Source organism: Phodopus roborovskii, unplaced genomic scaffold (genome assembly GCF_943737965.1).
Source record: "Phodopus roborovskii unplaced genomic scaffold, PHOROB, whole genome shotgun sequence".
Taxonomy (NCBI): Eukaryota; Metazoa; Chordata; class Mammalia; order Rodentia; family Cricetidae; genus Phodopus; species Phodopus roborovskii.
In genome coordinates this window covers 24094763-24111758 of record NW_026126433.1, presented here as the reverse complement: position 1 = coordinate 24111758, position 16996 = coordinate 24094763, and the positions used below count along the sequence as shown (strand labels likewise).

General features: G+C 41.9%; 1 protein-coding gene across 1 annotated transcript in view; it reads left to right on the top strand.

Annotated features, from left to right (window-relative positions):
* The first annotated feature begins 5337 nt into the window (after window positions 1-5337).
* The window catches only part of CUNH1orf21 (chromosome unknown C1orf21 homolog), a 102522-nt gene continuing 90863 nt past the window's right edge, over window positions 5338-16996 (top strand). Inside the window, exon 1 of the mRNA XM_051185966.1 lies at window positions 5338-5559. Coding sequence (XP_051041923.1) covers window positions 5466-5559 — 94 coding nt within the window. The 5' untranslated portion in view covers window positions 5338-5465. The remainder of the gene's footprint in view (window positions 5560-16996) is intronic.

Below are 16996 nucleotides of genomic sequence, written 5' to 3'. Positions count from 1 at the left end.
AGTAACACTCATTATTGGGAAACACAGCAGATGGGCAAACAGACTGATATTGTATGTGTGTGTGTGTATGTATGTATGTATGTATGTATGTATGTATGTATGTTTGTATGTATGTATATATAATGTATTATATTTTTTTCTTTATGGAGCTTCAATGCTGGTGCTTTCTTCAGTAAAAGAGGAGCTTCTAGATGTTGTCTTGCTTTCCTTTTTTAATCAAAAATACAAAAGGGACCACTTCACTCTGGTCTATTAATAATGCAGCTACCTCCTTTTCTTAATTGCGGATTTCATAGCCCTCTGTGTGCCCATTGCAATCACAATTTGATTTCTTTCCAGTCCTGAAATCCTCCTGTGGGCCTTCATGTCCATGTTCTTTCTGGCCTAGGGTTTCTTTATGGGTTTTATCATTTTTTTTAATTTATTTTTTTTCAGTTGTGTTTTTCTTTACAAGAAAAAATGTCTGAAATATTTTGACAACTTTGTCCAAGATGAAAAACTCTTTAATTAATTAGTGGGAGGTAAAGGTTACCTATACCATTATGTAATCAGAAATCTTTTCCTGTAGTCTTTTTGTTTAAACAATGTCATTTATCTCATTGGTTTTCCTCAAAATTAGAATTTTCCTTGTTTTACTTTCCAGTTTTAAGAAAGTGGTTTTTAAAATGAAATTCTTTCTCTCATGATTTTTTCTTTTAAGAGGGCTGAAATACACAGTATATGATACTCATGTGTGTATATAGACAGGGTTTCCCACGATACACTAGAGTTAGTGTGGAATAGTAATCTCCTTATGATGTTGCAAGAACCTTGGATTGAGATACAGGGAAATGATATACATGCATGGTCACACATCTTTAAAATCCTTCATAAAAAGTTAAACTAGGTTTATAGATTTGCTGATGCATTTTATTTAAAAAATGGAGAAACAGTCTATAAAGATAGCATTGGATTAGGTTAGGTCATGGTATTGTGGTTCCCACATTTTGAGGATATTACACATGTTACATAGGCCCCAATCATTTGAGGAGAGCTATACACAAAGCCATAAGCAATTAATTTGGCTCTGTGTTTTCTGAAATGCCTGATGGTCCTATCTCATAGATTATTTAGCTTGAAAACAAACCAACCTGTGAGTCAGCTTTAGAAGTGTCCATCAAACTTCAAAGAGCTGCTTTAGTTCAGTTCTCACGCTGTGATCTGCAACTTCAAGCAACATCGTACTGTTAATAATGATGTGTGAAAATGGGGGCTCTGCATGCTAGCTTGCCCAGGAGCCCTGCCTCTGAGTGCTGTGGTTTCAGAGGCATAAATGACAGGTGGGGTGGGGAAGAACCCAAGCAGAGCTAAAGGACATATGGAAGCTGAAAGAAAGCCAGTGTTTATGTGAAGGTACAAGCTGAAGGGGAGACATTGCTGAAAGTTTGTTCGGAAGGAAGCCTTTTAAGATGAATACAGGTTGACTGAGAGAAGAGTAAGTAGAGATGAAACTTTGACAAGACACACTAGTATAAAAGGTTATGCATTTCAACAGTGTTTTAATAATGGTTCCTTAGTTGTGGTCTGGTCTCAACCCCAGCTTCTCTAGACTCACTTTCTCAAAGCTGAGGCAGGTGCCGTGTGGTGAAGGTCCTCTTGTCCTGTATTGCATCTACAGTAGCTGGACCATGTTACTGTGAAACTTGTCTAATTACCTCCTTCACTGGTTGTTTAAATTCTGTGGGGGCAGAGAGGAAACTCACATGTCATCTTTCTTACTACTGTGTGCTTGGTACCTACAAATCACACTCTGTTACTAAGGAGTTTTCAATTAACAACTGCTAATTAAATGACTGGATGATTGGACAAGTGCTTATGACATAGTCAAAACTTTTCCTTGGTGATCCACGCATGATCAACCTTAGGATTGGAGATTTGCCCCTCAAATGACTCCATCACCACCAATGGAGTGAACTTATTAAATAAGACATATTTCCAATAAGGTTGTACACCTTGAAAATTTCACATTCAAAATCAAATTAATGCTACAAGCTATGTAATATAGTGTATTTAAAAAATAAACTCTACATTGGTGATGGAGAGAGAGCTCTTACTGGGTGACAGTGCATATTAAAATGTAATTAACTGGATGTGGTGGTGTATGCTCATAATCCCAGCTACATGAGAGGCTGAATCGGGGAGATCCCTTGAGCCCAAGAGCTCAAGGTCTCTCTGCCCTCCCTTACCTCTTCTCTATCTCCTTTCTTCTTTTCCTTTCCTCTCTCTCCCCCTCCCATCCTTTTTCCCTCTCCCCCGTGATATCACATGATATGATATATACTAAGTATATATGTAACTAAACTGAAACTTCTCTAGAATCATTTGAATTGAGTATAAATTATGACTGTGTACCTATTAACCTGACCTTCAATCCAGTACTTGAGTAATAGAGACGTCCTTTTAAAAACCATCTTACATTGTTTTATCTTTGTTAGCCTGAAGCAATGTGTTCTTTTTCATGTATATTTTAACTTTTCACATCCAAGTACATTTTTAATTGAAGCACAACTTTTATGGATGAGAAACAGCATGCAATGCTTTTATGGGTCTGAAGGTTCATTCCTGTCAGACTCTGACGTCACAGACGTCTCTCCATGCCTGTGGTTCAGCTTCTATTTCACTTACCTGAAGTCGATGAAGCTACTAATGTTCTTGACTCGTTCCAAAGAGAATAACACAATAACTTGCCTCTTAGTGCCATATAATGGTTCTATTTTATTACTAGCCACACCTACTCTCTTACAGTGCCTAATTTGTAAAAAGTAATTTTTGTCACAAATATGTATGTTAGGAAAACAGTATATGCAGCCTTGCGTCTGCTCTGTTTTCATCTGTTGGGGGGGGGGCTGGAAACATACACACCTGGGCAGGAGTGAGGTGTCAGTCTTTGTAACTACACAAGAAGCATGAAATTTCAAATGTGAACTTAGAATGAAAACAAAACAAAACAAAAAAGCCAACTGAGGGGACTGGGGAAGGGAGGGAAGTTGTCTCTCGGTTCTCAGAACCCCTGCGTGATTTGATTAGTTCATTTCCCTTTCTCCCTCCTGTTTTCACTTCCTGACTCTGAAAAGGTGACAAGAGGCAAGGAGAGGTTCCTGTCTGAGTGGTTGTCTCCTTGTTTCTGTATAAGGTGGTCTGATTGTAGACTTCCTATTTGCTGCTGTTCTGAGGATGGAGATGCTGTCCTGAGAAAATGCTGCCCAAAACCAGAAACCACAGCAGCACGGCAGGGAGAGGGCAGCAAGAACTCTTAGCTGCTGTGGGCTGGGGAGGGTTTTTCACCACCTCACTCCTACCTGTGGAGACCAGTCTCATCTCCCGTTTCAGTGAAGATTCTTCAGGAACTATGTGACTAGTGTAATATGTATCGCAGGAAGTCCTCCCATGGTTATGATCCTAACTGTATTTGAGCTGGATGGAGATGGTAAGCTCTGCCTTCTCCAGGCTCTTCATAAAGCACCAGCCATGCCAGCCTCTTCATGCCCTGGCCCTTCTGAAGCAGGTGCACGCATGTGCCCTGTCTTTCCCTTGCCTGGTTCTTATTCAGCTGCTCCTCACGTTGTATGCTGTCACTGTTTTCGAACTTGTCAGCTACCACATCTTCACTGTAGCACAGAAATACCACTTCCTCTGTCCAGTCACTGCCCCCACCCAGTCAGAATTTGACCTGCTCTTTTGAAGTCTACATTCTACCGCAGCCCTTATTGTGTGTGTATATTCTTTTTTATTGTCAGAAGCTCTTCTCCATCAGGCTCCTGAGACATATAGTTGTTTCAAAGACTTAACTGCTAGGTAATAGGATAGCTTGTGTGTATGTATATTAGTATGTGCACCCATAGACCTAGGTTTTATAAAGCCTTAACAGGATGAAAACGTTGTAACATAAGGTGACTGATGTGGGAAGGAGGTGTTAGCATTAACTGACTAAGAAATAAATTCATGGTTAGTAATATTTCTGCAAGCAGCCTATACTTTCTTCTCATGGTCAGTGATGAGAAAATAATCTGAGGGATTATATGCAGGTAACATGTCACAGTATTTATTGTCATAGTATTTATTACGTGTCATAGTATATATTATCGTTGTAGTTAATTGTAGTTATTGTTTGCATGGCTTAATTTGGCTCATTACTTTTGTATTGAATCTCATTTATTTAATTAATTAGGTTGTTGGGAAATGTTCTTTGCTGAGGTTTTATGGCTTAAGTGCTCAGGTTTCTGTATCCATAGATGTCCTTTGCCTTCTAAGAAGGGCCTAGGGTCCAGCAGTTTTGTTGAAAAAAAATGAAACTTGCAGCTATGTTTTAGTAGCGCCATCTGTGAGACATGACAGGCTCAATTGTTCATAGCAGAAATGGTGGGATGTGGGTGTTGGTGAAGGTTGAAAGGAGAATGGTGCTTTCTTGGTGCTGCCTGGGGCTTGAGCAGGTAAGGGGTGTTGGGGGGGATAAGAGAGGTATTTCAACAGAAACAGCTTCAGGATTGTAGAACCTCATTTACAGGACTGGAACGGCTGGGTAAGACTGATGGAAATACAGCAAGAACAAAGCAAAGTGAAAATAGCAGAGCACACTGGGCACAGCAAACCCCGAGAATCTGGGGCAGCTACCATCAGTGTGGCAGGGAAGGGGGATCTCTCTTTAATAGAATGAGAATGGGCTCTGAGTGACTTTTTCATAAACAGTCTTTATGCCTTTATGAGAGACCAGTTAGCACACCAAGGCCAGGCCAGGAATTTGCAAGCCAAGCCCAGATGCATAGCCAGTCCAGATGCATAGCCAGTCCAGATGCATAGTCAGTCCAGATGCATAGCCAGTCCAGATGCATAGCCAATCCAGATGCATAGTATTTACTCAAGAAGCCTAGTCTAAGTTTCAGTCTGAGGAGGAAGATGATCTCCTGAAACAAACAAAACCTGTGAGCACTGGCCTGCAGGGAGGGATGGCAGAGAGGCACAGTTTGACTTACTCTAGAAGTGTGATGTTCCAGAGCATCAGCGAGTCCATAAGCCTATAGATGTCTGTGTGACAATCAGAAGTTCTCATTTCCTTGAATAAATACATATGTGCTCTACATCTCTTGAAAATGTTTCCTTCCCAGCATGTGTTATGTGTGGCAGGCCTTCTAGGTTGCTTTCTGAGCAGGGATTGAGAGGGGATGGTCACACTGCACTTTCTTCTCCTGCTCTGAGTGTGGAAGCCAGGGATTGGCCTGTCTAATTCTGGCCCACCACAGGGAGCAGTCCCAGGTGTAGAGTATCCCTTTCTCATCCAGCTTTCTCTTCTTGCAGGTGCTCACAGTGTGACCAGCACAGCAGCAGCAGGGTGGATTTCCTCTGTGTTTAAAGAGAGAAAAAGAAAAATGACCGCGTGTCTGTAGAGATGCTTTGCAGTTCAGCCCGGCTGAAGCTGACCGAATGAGACTATGGGCTGTGCCTCTGCCAAGCATGTTGCTACTGTTCAAAATGAAGAGGAGGCTCAGAAGGGGAAGAACTACCAGAACGGAGATGTGTTTGGCGGTGAGTGCTCGCACACGTTCCTGGGCCTGTGGGTTCCAGGCCTTTCACTTTGGTGACAGTGAACAACTGGACTGGTTCTTATCTTCCACTATCAGGTCAAAGTAATGGTCAGATTAGAGCGAAAGCAAAGCAGGCCGCCTTTTCCTCCTGTCAGTTTCTGTTGTGTGTACCCAGGGAGATTTGGGAGCCTCATAGAGGTGTTATACATGAATTCAGACTTAACCTAAAGAACCAAAGAGGTTTAAGTTGGTACATCAAGCAATAATGTGTGTTCTTGTGGGTGACAATTGAAAATACAGGCCAAAACTGGAGTGAGTGGAGGTCTATAAATGAGAAAGTGGGTGTGTTTTAGGGTTAATAGTGTAAATTCATATTCAGAAATACAACAAAGAATAATTATTGTGAACCTAGTACAAAAATCACACAGATTGCAGTTCATGGCTTCTTCTTTAACCCCAAAGAATTACAAAGGAAGAAAAATAAAAAAGGAAATAAAATATTCTTTAAAAACAAAGATGCATGGGCCTTGATGGTACATGTCTTTAATCCCAACTCTTGGGAGGCAAAGGCAGGTGGATCTTTGTGAATTCGAGGCCAGACTGGTCCACAAAGCTACACAGAGAAATCCTGGCTCGAAAGACCAAAAAAAGAAAAAAAGGATGGATGATTCACATAAAAACTCAGATGTCTTCAGTAGCTCTGGCAATGCTGCATCTTCTTTACTTGGGGGATCAGCAAGGTAGGGTGGCGTTTGTCCCTTCAGTAAACCTGTGGCCTCTGTTGAACCAAGTACTTCCCAATTCATACACACCAAGCCCAGGCCACTCTGTGGCATTCATTACCTGCCTGGCCACTTAATGATTTTGAGCTTCTTAACTCAGGTTTGTCCCTTGAAAAGTCAATGTGAATGTGAATGTGAATATTTGTACACAGTTCAAGTTAATACAGTGCATAGGAAAGCATTATTGCTAAATGACTTCAACAGTAACATCTACTAACTGAAAATATAAATTAAAAAGATTTTTATTTATAAAAATACTGTTTCCTTTATTGCCAGATAAGGAATCCCACTGATAAATGTCTCATCCCCCAGTGACTCTCAACCAATGCCGTCACTTGTATGATGTTTAGCTGTGTGTATGTGTATATGTGTGTGTACATGTGTGCAAGTGAGTACATGTGTATAGAGGCCAGAGGACAACTTTGGATTATTTATCCTCAAGCATGGTCTACCTTGTTTTTTTTTTTTTTTTTTTTTTTTTTTTTTGAGATGGGTTCTCATTGGCTGGACAACATCCAGGGATCTAGCCTATCTCCATGTCTCCAGTGCTGAGATTATACTGGCCTTTTTTTATGAGTTCTGAGGAACAGACTCGGGTTTTTGTCACATAAGGCAAGCTCTAAACTGACTGAGCCATCTCTAAGTCCTGGCAGTTTATCCATTGTAATGATTATTCTCGAGCTGGAATTTCTACTGTTATATTAAAATGTATTCCCATGAATGAGAAGTTTTGTTCCTATAACAAATTTGCCTGCGTGATGACTTCCTGGAGGATTTAGAACTGTAGGGAAATAATGGCATTTGGACATCTTAAGAAAGCCAGACAGCAGCTCACTGAAACCACAGAGACTGGGGAAAGAGCTAATTGTAACTAGAGTCATTATTTTGACCCTTAACTGCTAGGAGAAAATGATCCCCCATCAAGGATTTGTTTAAACTAGCCTGTGTGTGATGTTCTGTCATGATCAGTTTTGTAATGGAGCTACCTCCGATGGAGCTGCCACCATATGTCAATACCGGGAGGCATTTGCATTCATTTTCATGTTGAATTTTCACAACAATCCTGTGAAATATGTGCTGTCTCAATTTGCATATGTAGAGGCTGAATCACAAAAAGCTGGCTGCTTCAAAGCTGCCCAGCTATTCAGTGTCAGCATCCACTTCTCTCAGGCCCTGGTTCACCTCTTCATCCCTGCCATTCCCTAGTCTATGGCTTTTACCCATTGCTGCATACTGGTTAAGACCATTTGCTAAGCATCATGGAGATCACAGAGGCAATTGTTGCCCAGGTCTTGTAATATTTGAGAGGAAGTGTGGGGGCAGAATTAGCCAAATGCCAGAAGATACCTGACATGTTAAAACCCGGGAGATGGACTGTCTTGGCTTTAAAGGCAAAATCAGGGTGACTTATTTATAGAAGTGGCATGTGAACTTAGCCAGGAAGAATCTAAACTTGTTGGATAAGAGTTCAGGAGAGAGCTGGATGAGGAAAGGCTGGAAGTAATGTGAGACCTACTCAAGAATGATAAGGAATCCAGTTTGAATGGACAATAAAATATAAGTGTAGAAACCCAAGTCAGGGTTAAATTGTAGGAAAAATGAGTATCAAATCACAGTCTTTAGAAAGAACATCTTAGGCTACAAAGGCAAGATTTAGTGATATTAGTGTAGAGTATTTTTTACCACCTAACCATCTTTTTCCTAACTTATTTACAGCGTGGATATTCAGGAAGACTGTTTCTCTAGTTTACCATGTGTATTTCTCAAATGTTAACATTTGATAGAGGAACCTTGTGCTTGTCATCTGTTGCTGGGTAGACTTTCAGCCTCAGGGGTGTGCAACAGCCAGTGGTTGATTTTGATGTTGAGTTTCTGTGTCAACTTGGATGCTGCTCCACACATCTCTCATCTTCCTGGTCCTACACACCATGAGCCACCGAAGATAAACCATCCTTTCTAAGAGCAAGAGTATGAACCACACATAGTCTGGTTCGTAAAGATAGATACATGTGTACCACATTTCACTAGCCAAGCAGGTGTCAGAAGCACAAAGTCAAAAGGGACAAAGTACCTGATGACCACATTGAATGCATGCAGAGAGCAGCCAGAGTTTGGGTAATGAGACTGTTTCATAGTCTTCTCTGGCTCTATGCATCCATGTAGTCCAAATCTAGGAAGTGCAGTTAAAGAATCTGCTGAGGTGGTTTTTTTGTTTGTTTGTTTTTAATCTCCCTAATACTTTTTATTGGGGTAAATAAGGATCAGGATAAACAAATAGGCCGAATAGATGTTTATTCAGGGAGAAATAACTTACAACCTAGACAGATGAACACCAGGAAATTCAACCCGATCCTCTCCTGTCCGAGTCATCTGCTGAGGTGGTTTTTTTGTTTGTTTTTAATCTCCCTAATACTTTTTATTTACCCCAGTATTTATTACCCTGTTAATTTGCAAGTTTGTGGTATAATGTTAAATAAAGCAAGAATATAAGGGTGGACCAGTCATGAAAGATTTTTTTTAGCCCTACCAGGGTCTGACAGTAGAATTCCCAGAATTCGGTAAGTGCTGGATCCTACATGTTACTGAGTGCTGTAATTTAAATTTTGACAGGATACATCCTGCCTGTATCTTTCTACTTAAGTTAGTTTGCACGGAGAAGCCCCCATCCCAGTATTCTCACAGCACGAGGTTTCTGGTATGTTTTTAGCCATTTGATAGCCTCTGTCACCCATAGTTTCCAGGTTCTGTTATTGTGTAGTAAATAACCTCCAACTTAATTGAGAAACACCATACCAGTGGATTATTTCTCACTGCATGGTGGGTCTCTGCTTTCCTCCTTGAGCTCAATCATGCACCTTCGTTTAGCTAGGATCTTATGTGAGCTCTACTGTCTAAGATGTCTTCAAGCCTCTATTGCAGACCTCTCTTTACATGTAGTTGCTAAACTTCAAATGGTGCCTCTCCTCCATGTGAGGAAGGTAAGGCTGCCAAGTATCTTTTCTCCTACCTTCTTCTCTTCAAATGTGTTCTGTTTTCCAAAGGTAAACTGTTGCATGAGACATTTCTAAGGTCAGCAGAAAGCTGCTCTTTCTTGTCATCCCACTTTTTTTGTTTTGTTTTGCTTTTTTAAAGTAAGTTGTATATTTGATGATAGGTCTAATCTCTCTTATCAGTTGGTTAGCAAGCTGTGGGCAGGAAGTGCATGCTCTTTAGAGGACCAGGTTTCCAGAGAGCCAAGGAGCAGGATACAGAGGGAATGCTCAGAGGTAAAGTTGAACACTGGGCATACGAGCCCCCCTTTGTAACAAAACTGGCTCTTAACTGCTGCTGAGTTTGATTTAAGGAGCAATTGATGTTTATACCAGTCCTTTAAGTAGAGGCACATGGATTATGGTAGTAAAAACTTTTGGATGATATCGTAAGATCGAACAGCTGGTAAGTGATCAGCAATCTGGTGGCTATCCTTCATGTGGACTTAGTTATACTCTCATACTTGGTGGTATATAAAATCACAACATGAAACAAGTGTGTGTGTGTGTGTGTGTGTGTGTGTGTGTGTGTGAGAGAGAGAGAGAGAGAGAGAGAGAGAAAGAGAGAGAGAGGGAGGGAGGAAAGCAAGCAAGTCTGCTCTGTCTGTGGATTCCATGCTCATTTTTAAAATGAAGAAACCAAGGTCTTATTTATCCAGGGTCACACAGCCATTAATTTGCTAATCTGGGACTCTGGAACTCAGTTCCCACACTACTAACAGCCTCGAATGTGGATCATGCTGTTGCCCTTTCTTGCAGGTGTTTCCAAGGAGTAAGGGTGAGGGAGGCTGATAAATATTTAGGAGAGGACTATGGTGAACTTTGTTTTCTAATATCAACACCCTCTACCTCATCCTGTCTTACATGTCCTCACATCTATTATCTGACTTCCCTCCAGCTTTCTGTGGGTAAGTCAGCTTCTCCAGTTGCTAGCCTACATCCCATCTACGTTAGCTTTAAAAGCCTCAGTGTTGCAGTCATTGCTTTGTGCTATTGGGTTCTCTCATCACCTACTGTGTCTGTAATTGCACTTCCTCATGGAAGAGTCTTGATCAATTATTTGTGTAAAAATTTATAATCAGCATATGGAGTGCCATGAAACAACTGGGTAGAATCTTATTATGAATTGCATATAGATTCATGGGAAAGGAACTGGTTCACTTTATGGGGACATCTCAGAGAGTTAGAGATTACCTATCGGTGAATGTTATGTCATTCAATACGCTTTTTTCAGTGTCATTCAACAAGCTTGTGTACTACAAACACACACACACACACACACACACACACACACAATGCTGAGCTCCGCGTCCAATGCAGAGAAATTGTTGAGGAATGACTTTCTCCTTTTTATGTCTTCTAGCCCATTTGATATACATTGACTGTGAGAGGTGACCCAGGTTGCCATGTATAGGAAGGTTCCTGTCATAGAGGGAGATGAATTCTGGCAGTTTGATTCCATTTCCACCCCTGCCTGCATTGCCTTTGAAAAGGGCCTTAGCCCTGTCTTTGCCACATCTGTAGTATGGAGATAATCATGGCACCTATCACATGGAAGTGTGTATAAGAACAGAGGATGGCTGTGACAGGGCCCGTGCAGAACTAGCTCTCAAGCAGTAATTGTCACTGGGTAAATTTCACTTGACTGACTTGGCTTTTCCACTCTTGCCTCCTTGGCTAATACACACATGACACACACGCACACACACATATGCGTGCACGTGCTAATTTTTTTCTTCATTTGTCCACCAGTGCCATGAGCCTGCTCTGAGCCTGCTCTCTTGGTGATGAGTATGGAGATAGTGAAAGATAGGATTATTCAACACTCAGCGTTCCAGGCAGCCTGACTATAAGAGGAAGACGCCCCTGACTCGCAGAACCCCTCACAAGGTTACTGGCAGAGCCCTGGGGTCCCCGAAGCTTCCTTCAGTTTCTCAGTTGCCTCCTCCAGGACTCTTGCATCTCTGTAGCTGCTTGGATCCCTCTAGCTGAAGTGAAGTGAGCTGGGCCCTGTGCTAGGCAGTAGAGAGGCTGCTGGTGCTGCTGGCATCCTCCGGTGAGCCTCACTGAACACTGGAGCTGCAGCCAAAGCTCACTTGGTGCTGGGGGAAGTTCTAAGACAGTGACTCAACAACAAGAGTGGAAGTGGGAGAGTCTCTACCCTTGGCAATTCTCAGTGTTTCCTTCCCAAGTGACATCAAAGAATTTGAAGCTGTGACTTCTTCCTGGAAACCTGGCTGGTGTAACAAAAGGATGTTTCCTAGGCATCTGCCTGTCTCCAGACAGTCTCCACCCAGCATCGCCCACCTGCCAGGTGGGCCTCATTTAATCCCTGATGTTTCTGTGTAGAATTCAACACCAAGGGCTTGAGTATGGCTGCTGCTTTTGCCACTGAATTATTACACTGCATCAGAAACACAGTGCTGCACAGTGCATCACAGTTGATAAGGCTTGTGCACATGTGTTGTTACCACTGTCACCTCTGTGTAAGAGAGGAGGAGGCTGACACTAACACCCACACTTAACTAAAGAAGAGGATTTGTGTGTATAATGAGCAGGGTAGCTTGACTGAGGGGATTCTTCCTTCTGGAGTTGGAAGGCATTAGATCTAAAGCAGGCTTTGCTTAGGAACTTTGGGGAAGTAATTGCTAAGCCGGTTGCTTTAACTCAGCTTTGACTGTTAAATGAGGATGTCTGGAGATTCTACTGTGATAATTAGAGGTACTTTCGGTGGACTTGAAACATGGTCATGATAACCACACAGCCATGAAATCTTGTAAACTGGCTTCAAAGCCTGGTCGAGCTCCTCACAAACAGACTTGTTGGGCTAGTGAGTTAGGTCCTCCTCTTTGTAGTGTGGGGGTGCCATTGCATTGTGGGCTTTAGACACATGGTTGTATGTTAAGCATCTGAATACTACTTGGTGACACGTGATAAGCACTGACTAGATGCCAACTTCTAGTCTCGTCATCCTGTTGACAGCCCGAAGAAACACATACCTCTTGCATTCAGCTGTGACTTCTGAAAGTTGTTGATCGATCCTGTATGGTTAAACTTGGGAGAATCATTATCATTTTCTTACAGATGTCAGATTCATCAAACGTGAGCAACTGATCCATTAGCCTGATGGTCCTTATCTTTTTATTTTAGATTTCTAAGTATTTGTGTTACTATGATCTGTTCCCTTTCTGTCTTGACTTAGTCAGAACTTCTGTCTGTGTAAGAGGTGTGTGTGTGTGTGTGTGTGTGTGTGTGTGTGTGTGTGTGTGTGTGTGTTTCAGAGTCTGAGACAAAGGATATGACTTTGTGGTATATTTCTATGAAAGTGTGGTTTTAAAAATCTTCCACCATATAGCTTAACAAGTATATGTGCTTTATTTATTGTGTTAATTTTTATCTCCGTGACAAAGCTCAAAGTTTCAACCTGTGCTGGCTGACTCCAGTTAATTGGGCCTGAGATCAGATAGGCATCATGGCAATAGAAACATGTGGCAAAGAAGGCTGCTTGTCCACATGGACAAGGAAGCAAAGAGAAAATTAGAAAGGACCAATAGCCTACTTGCTCAGACTAGGTCCTACCTGGTAGTTCCCACCACCTCTCAGTAGTTCATTAAATTATGAATAAAAAAATTATGAATCTATAGATGATTAGGTTAACACCCTCATGACCCAGTCCCCTTCCACATGCTCCACCTCTGAAGCAAGCCTTCAGAGTGTGTGTGCGCCTTCAGAGGACTTCGTACATATTACCAGACGTGTGTGTGTGTGTGTGTGTGTGTGTGTGTGTTTCATAAGCTATACTTTTCTAACTCTTCATGTACATGTAGATCAAGGATGTTTCCAAAAGAATATTTCTTTGTGAAGCACCATCGAGAGACCAGGAGGAAGCAGACAGTGGTGGTGTATGTCTGTGACTATCATTAGAGACCTGTAACTAGAACTACATGAAACTTTAAAATGATGTACAAAATAGGTATTATTCAGTTTGTGTTTTATTTTTGAAAGATATTATTATTATTATTATTAAAATTGAACCTCGCTTTATATTACGAATTTCCAAATGAATCTATACAGTTGTGTGTGTGTGTGTGTGTGTGTGTGTGTGTGTGTGTGTGTGTGTGGTGTATGTATGTGGATGCTTGTACATCCACATGTGTTACGTGTTACGGTGTATCTGTGGAAGGGAGAAGTTGGTTCTCTCTCACCTCCCATGCCACCATGTAGGTTCCAGCAGTAGAACTCAGGTAGTCAGGCTTGGCTGCAGGTGCTGTTTCCCCCTGAGTCATCTTACTGGCCCTTCAGATGACTCTAAAAAATAAATGTAAGATAAGAAACCAGGAACTGAAGAAATAGCTCAGTCAATAAGGCATTTATCATACAGACATGAAGAAGCTTCCATCCCTAGGACACACGTAAAAAGTAACATATGTATCACCCCTCCAATGCTCAGAGAACATCACAGGAGAGTGGGTGAAAAGGATAGAATTGTTGGGAGATAAGGTGTGTTCCCAAAAGACTTCTGGGTAAGACATGGGGTTACATTCATGACCTCACATAGCTGTGACTACTCACACAGGATTGGGTTAGCCAACATTTCATCATGGAGGTGTGGGGGGGGGGCTATGGACTCCCACCACTCCCTGAGAGCCTATTGACACTTCCGTAGAGATGGAACTACTAGTAAGTTGCCCATGCTCCAATAACCACCGCCCACTTATACTCGCATGGGAAACCTAATTAAACACAGTGATCACACACACGAAGGACGTGAAAGTAAGCGGTGGGCCTTCTTGAGAACTGTTTTGGAGAAAGGAAAGAAATGTGAATAACGGAGGGTGACTGAATAAAGTCCACACTATGCATGCATGAAACTAAGATTAGAAATAAAATTTAAAATGTAGTTTCTTCCAAAGTGCCAGCTGTGATGGCATGTGCTTTCTAAGCTCAGTGCTGAGGAGGAAGAATGGTACTCACTGACCAACCAGCCTGGCCTATACACTTACTAGCAAGTGTTTTTATAATCTTGGGTTGCAAAATGTCTTCCACATAATGGTATGAAATCTGAGCTCATAAAAACCAAGTGGATAAATTTGGCTGCATAAAAAAACCAAAGCCTCTGTGAGGCATTAACTAAACAAACCACTCTAAGTGAAGTCAAAAGACAACTGCCAAACCATGAATAATATTTGCTAAACAAATAAGGTAAATGTGAGAAATATTTTAAAAAGGACTTGGGGGAAAAAAAAGAACTTGCTAATTAAAAACTGGACTGAATTTGTGGCCAAGCAATTTGAAGAAGAAAAATCGACTAAAATTTAATAAGAGCAGGCAGAAAAATATTCAACTGCTCAGTCATAAGTGACTTCTAACTTCACCCCACCCCATTCCTACAATACACACAAAAAGAAAGCAAAACAAAGCAGTTTTAGCCCTCAAACTAGGCAGGAATAGACATCTGTCTCCTGTTCTGATGAGTAATGCCAAAGCAGAACAGTTTTCCTGGAGCACAGAATAGCAATATGCATATGGGATTTAAATAAGTATGCCCTTTGCCTCTGCAGTGTTTTGTCAGGAGGTAACTAGACAAGCAGATGTGGTACACACCTGCATACTCCAAGGTCTTCCTCGATGCCGAGCATGTGTGCAGTAGAACCTCTGTAGATGGGGCAAACCCTGCAGGATGTTCCAATGTGAGCAGTGCAGTAGATTTGACACTGTGTGTCTTACTCATAATGGTATCGCAAGTGTTGGTTTTCAGTTATATTTACTTGGTTGTCTGTTTGCTTGTCTGCTTATTGATGTATTGACGTGTGTGCCACAGCCCACATGTGGAGGTCAGAGGGCAGCTTGTGGGAGTCAGTTCTTCCCTTTCCCTGCATAGACTCTGAGATTGAACCAGGTGGTCAGGCTGGGCAGAAGGCACCTTCACCAACTGGGACATCTTGCTGGATGTTTGTTTTAGTTCCGAAGCCTCACAGTGTAGCCCAGGCTGGCCTGCAGCCCATTTATTTACCTAGGCTGGTCTCATATTTATGGCAAACACCTGTCTCTGCTGGGATTAGAAGCATATGGTGCCATACCTGGCTGTTAGTTTCATTTGTGATATATGTAGAATTCTGTGTCAATGCATGAAGAAGGCATTTAGGAACCTTCCACCAGCATTAGCAATCGTTTCAGGTGATATTAAATTTCTTCTTTGCATTTGTAATTAACGTTTATAATTCAGTGTAACCATTTACTTTGATAAGTATAATTTAAATGTTTCTAACCTCCAAAGGGCTTCAGTTGAGTTTCCGGCCTGTGCGGTTTTGCTCCCTGAGGAAAGCACACTATGACAGGAAGTAGCTTTGCAACATAGGGATTTGTGAGATGGATGACATGTTTGCTTAGGTAAACAGATGAGGTCTGATCCCTGGTGCTTGGTTCATTCAAACCTTGGCTCTCCTTGTCAGTCTGAAAACATTTCCTGACTGTTTTGCGTGCCTTGGACACCATGCTAGGCATCATGGCTCATACAGATGGGCAAACCTAATCTCTGCCTTTAAGACACTAATAAATGGGTGACAGATGGATATCTTAGCGTAAAGTGTCAGTATCCTGTGGCGATACTGCAGAAGGGTGTCTCCTCACAGAACAGGAGAAGACACACACAAAGGATGATTAAAGTCTTTGCTTAAAAGATGAACAAACAAAAGACCTGGTGGGGCCGAGGCATGGCGACAGTGAGGGTAGAAGGCTCAGAGACAGGGCGTACAAGGTATGACTAGAGGAGGCTTGGGAGCTGAACAGATAAGCAAGAAATTAGCTAGAAAATCTCACATTAGCAAAGGAGCCTTAAATATCTGGGGACTCCACACTCACTTCCCCCCAAAACACTAAAAAGCTTCCACCGACAGTATGAGAATCATGTTACAGATCTGGAAATTGGCTGAACATTTGGAAAAAGTAAGAAAAAGCGTCTAGAAGACTGGAAGCTAATTACCTCATATTAGATAATTATGGACCCTGAAATAATAATTCCAGAACATGGGTTCACATGTATGTAAACCACGACATAACCAGGTGAGTCATGGTATGATAGTATGGCCTTTGTCCTTTGTGGGACTGGACAGGACTTACTTATTTTTGTGATTTGCTGTCATCTTTAAGGAAATGATGCATGCAGTCTGTGCATCAAGACTGTCAAAGGAGCTGCTGAGGTGATTATGTCACCTGAGTTCAATACCAGCATGCACATGAAAACCAGGTATAGTTCTGGAAAGCTAGAGACAGGGGGATCCCTGGGGCTCAGTGGCCAGCCAGTGGACTGCATATTCAAGGGCATGACCTGTCTCAGGCAATAGGTGGAGAGTGATTGAGAAAAACAGCCAACATCATCCTCTGACCTCTAAATGCATGTAGACATGTATGGATGCATGCATACCTGTTCACATGTGTGTGCGCCTGGGCAGGCACCAAGCCTTGGGGAGGGGGTCATTGCTGCCCTAAGATGGATGTTACTGTCATTGCTGCAGGTAAGCCCTGAATGTTCACCATTTTTCAAAGGTGAAGACTGGGACATGGTGGTGATATCTGTAGTATGTCTATTCCCGTGGGATGCAAAGTATCTTTGAGATAGCTGCCTCTG